Below are 4,112 nucleotides of genomic sequence, written 5' to 3' on the forward strand. Positions count from 1 at the left end.
AGAAGTCAGGAAGGAATAAAGAGCAGGTATTACTCAGGACTCAGGCTGTGAGTATATCATGTCTTTATTGTCACACATCTCCTTTTGCTTAAGTTCCTACAGTTGGTCATCAGAAGAGAACTTGTCTCAAGACAGGCACAAAAATTCAGGGATTCTCTGATCCATTTTGATGGGAGTTTACAGTTTAGACAGATCAGACAGACATGCCTGAAAAGTGAAGCAACAAGGCAAGCGAGGTGGCAAAGCAGACGCCCAATGGGTGATGTAAGTTGATACAATGAATTCTAAGTCAGCACAGACTCCTGAGGGTGAGAACAGACCAAAGAAGCAGACACAAAAACAGAAGAACAGGCTCCGAGAAAAAGGTACCGAAGCATGGGCTGGATTTTAGATGCTAGAGAACAGGAGAGAAATAATCCAAGCAGACTTAGAGCAGAGCCTTGGAGGAAAGGAAGGAAGGACAGCTAAGGAATGTTCTGAGCAACACCCAAGAAACACCCTAGCGCCCAGGCTTGTCTGGCTAGAATTCAAGATGGTGCAGAAAGGAGGAGTCGCATAGGAGGCTGCGGTGATGTCTGACACGCAGGTGTGCGGAGGCTGAGAGGTATATGCAAAGGGGTTCAGGCGGAGAGCCTCTAAATATCTTTGCAGAGATGTTACCAAGCACGCTCTGGGAGCTGTGGCTGCTAGAAGAGCAATGTTTCCAGAGCAGGAGGCAGGGCCCCCATCCATCCACAGCTCCTTTAAAAATAGGCGCTCTTCACCCCAGAGAAGCCCCCGCCTTTCACCCCAGAGTAACCCCCTCCATTCACCCCAGAGTAGCTGTTGTCTTGGTCTCCACAGCCCCCAGGACCCTGGGGCTCTGGGAAGACGTCGCCAGATCCGCAGCCAGAACCGCCCTCCTGTCCCTGGTTGTAACTGTACGAGCAGGGGCCCTCGGTGTCCAGGCGACATGGATTGGACTCGCGACAGCCTAGGTCTCCTGGGTACGGCCTGGGATTCGAGCCGGAGCAGGGGCTGGGGCAGCGGACAGGCTCTCCGCCGCAGGGCTCCGAGCTCGAGCAGGGCGGCGCAGGGAGCGGGATGGGCTGGGAAGGAGAACAGGGCTCCGGGGGCTCGAAGTGCTGCGGGCACGGTCGCGGGGGCTCTGGGGGCTCGAAGTGCTGCGGGCACGGTCGCAGGGGCTCTGGGGGCTCGAAGTGCTGCGGGCACGGTCGCGGGGGCTCTGGGTTCTCGCACGGCATGGGGCGCGGCCGGGGAGCTGGGCGCGGAGCTGCACACGGCTCCGGACCCAGACTGGGCTCTGAGAATCGCCGTAGTGGGGGGCACGGGCGCGGTTCCGGGCGTGGGCAGGGCCGTGGCGCGCGCGGCGGGTATCGGGGCGCCGGCGGCTCCCGACACTGCGGAGGGGGGCAGGACCGGGGGAGCGGGCGTGGTCTGAGGTCCGGGCAGGAGGTGCCCCAGGAGGACCGCGGGGCGCAGCTCTGAGAGGAGCCTCGGAATGGGGGAATGCGCACGGGACAGCGCTGCGGAGACACCTGCCGGGGGCAGCAGGGCGAGGAGATCTCAATTCTGCACCTGGGCCCGCACCTCTGCGCGCAGGAAGGGCGGCCCCGAGGGGGGCACTGGCTGGCGTGGATGGGTTCCGAGCGGCGGGGCGGGGTGCAGTAGTTGGGGGAGCCCGACGCGCACCGCGGTGCGAGGCAACTGCCGTAGCCCGGCTCGGGGCGGCGGAGCGGCGGGGAGCAGCTGCGGTAGGGAGGCTGCAGCCTTCGCGGCGCTGGGAGGCATCGGCCGGTGCTCCGAGACCGACGCTGCCCGGTGAAGCTCCCGTAGGAGCCCTGGCTCTGGTATTGTGGTGCACAGGGGCTAAAAGAAGGTCGAGATGGACGCTGGGGTGCGCAGCTGCTGTAGGAAGGTCGCGATTGGAATTGGGGCCCGCAGCTGCTGTAGGAAGGCTGGGACTGGCGCTGGGGCTGGAATTGGGGCCCGCAGCTGCTGTAGGAAGGCTGGGACTGGCGCTGGGGCTGGAATTGGGGCCCGCAGCTGCTGTAGGAAGGCTGGGACTGGCGCTGGGGCTGGAATTGGGGCCCGCAGCTGCTGTAGGAAGGCTGGGACTGGCGCTGGGGCTGGAATTGGGGCCCGCAGCTGCTGTAGGAAGCCCGAGATGGGAACTGAGGGGTGCAGCTACCGTAGGAGCCCCCATACTGTCCCTGGCTGGAGAAGTTCCCTGGAGCCTGGCCCATGGGGGAGCATTGCACATATGCAGGGACAGCCTGCGGAACTGGAGCCGGTACGTAGGTGGTGTGCACCGGGCACTCCACGTAACGAGTTTCTGTGTAATACACAGGAGCGCATTCTACATAGCAGGTCTGAGCGGGCTGAGGGACTTCGTATTGCACGTAGGAGACGGTGGGCTGGCACGGAGCCTGGCACTGCACACAGGAGACTTGACTCTGGCAAGGGGCCTGACCCTTGACCTGGGTAGGGGTCTTAGACTTGCATGGAGCCTGGCACTTCACTTGAGTGGTTTTAGTCTTGCAGGGAGCCTGGCCTTTTCCCTGGGTGGTCTTAGACTGGCACGGAGCCTGGGAAACTTGAACTGGGCACGGTGCAGGGCATTCTAAAATTCGCACCTCACCAGGGGCTTGGACCACCACCTGGCCGTTGGCACTGGAGAATTGGGAGGGGCCAAAGGAGGAACCCTTGATGCAGCACTGAGGCATCGGCACGCAGCACTGACTCTGCTGCTGGTCACACATGGTCCTGGTGTGGGTGGGGTGAGCGGGACCTGCGGGGTGGGGAGTGGAGAGATGGAGTTCAGTGAGTTAGTCACGAGGGGTCAGAATCGAGGAGCAGGCATCTGGCGTCTTTCCTAGACACTCTTCCTCTCCTCTCAGCCTTCTCCCAAGGATCCTTGCTGACTTAGATGGGCCAAGGATTACCTGCGATTGTCCACAAGGGCCTGCGTTAGGTCTGACATCCTGAATAGCCAGCTTTAGGGATGTTTATTTAGCCTCTTTTCCTACAGGAGGGACATACCAGTGTCTACCACCAGAGAGCGCAAAACGGCCTTCCTGAGAGGGAAGCGGAGTACACAGGTTGTGTGTCCAATGCTGTAGTCTAACTTGAGAACTACAGGAGCTTGGATTTCCTCGCATAGCCATATCGACAGCACGCATGTCTGTACACATATGTGCAAATGATCACATAGGATCAAGGGCACAAGCACCGTCTATATCCACAGAACATCAAAGCTTCCACTAAAAGTAAGAGATTTGATCCATGGCTGGACAGCTCAACCCCAAGATTAAATACTTGCTCCTTTGTATTGGCTCCTTTTTTAGGCGAATTCATCTAAGCAGATCCTCCTGGGAATTACCCACAACATATGCTTAGGCAAAACACTGCCATCATGGAAAAGGATCTACATGGTGACTTGTCCCGACAGGTTGCTGTTGGTAATCGTACAGAGTGTGACAGTTTGCTGGCTTCAGAAATCTTTCCTTTCTGATCCTTCTAAGAGTCAGGAGAGGGTTAGCCCCTAAAATGTAATTCTTAATCGCAAGGCTGATATTTTAGCCACATAAGAATCTACCCGGTGGGGACATTTCAGATCCCGCCTGAGGTATCTATAAGCATTAACGATGATCTCACACGTAGCCAGGGGGGAAGCACAGCATCTGGCACACCCTGCCCTCTTCCAGTTTACCTGTTCATGTACAATGACCAGCACAGCAAGGGGCTGACTTGACAACTGGCTCAACCAACAAAGCCCTTCTCAGTAAGTTTCCAAAATATCGAACAATGCTTGGAATGAAGGTCAAAGCTATACATTTTCCATTTGGAAAGAACATCTATAAATGCACCCTTGGGAAAGACAACCTCTCTCAGATGACTCTGCTCACAAAATATAAACTGCTAATGTGTCTTTTCCAGGGAAGACAAGTCCCAATAAGGAAAAAACATCCTGGAGGAGAAGGCCAAGTTTACCAAAGACAAACATACTGACTTCCCAGCACTATTTTTTCTGATAAACTCTACAAATAGTCTTCCAATGTATCTTAAAAGCCCACCAGGATGTTTTCTTCAGGATGCTGTCCCACTCTTCC

General features: G+C 56.9%; 1 protein-coding gene across 1 annotated transcript; it reads right to left on the reverse strand.

Moving 5' to 3' along the window:
• Window positions 1–743: 743 nt before the first annotated feature.
• On the reverse strand, window positions 744–2,762 carry LOC122109262 (keratinocyte proline rich protein). The gene has a single exon (XM_042681505.1). It carries the CDS (start codon window positions 2,760–2,762, stop codon window positions 744–746), a length of 2,019 nt encoding a protein of 672 aa, XP_042537439.1.
• Window positions 2,763–4,112: the final 1,350 nt, after the last annotated feature.

This window comes from Dipodomys spectabilis, unplaced genomic scaffold (genome assembly GCF_019054845.1).
Source record: "Dipodomys spectabilis isolate Male_0828 unplaced genomic scaffold, ASM1905484v1 ptg000069l, whole genome shotgun sequence".
In the NCBI taxonomy this organism is placed as follows: Eukaryota; Metazoa; Chordata; class Mammalia; order Rodentia; family Heteromyidae; genus Dipodomys; species Dipodomys spectabilis.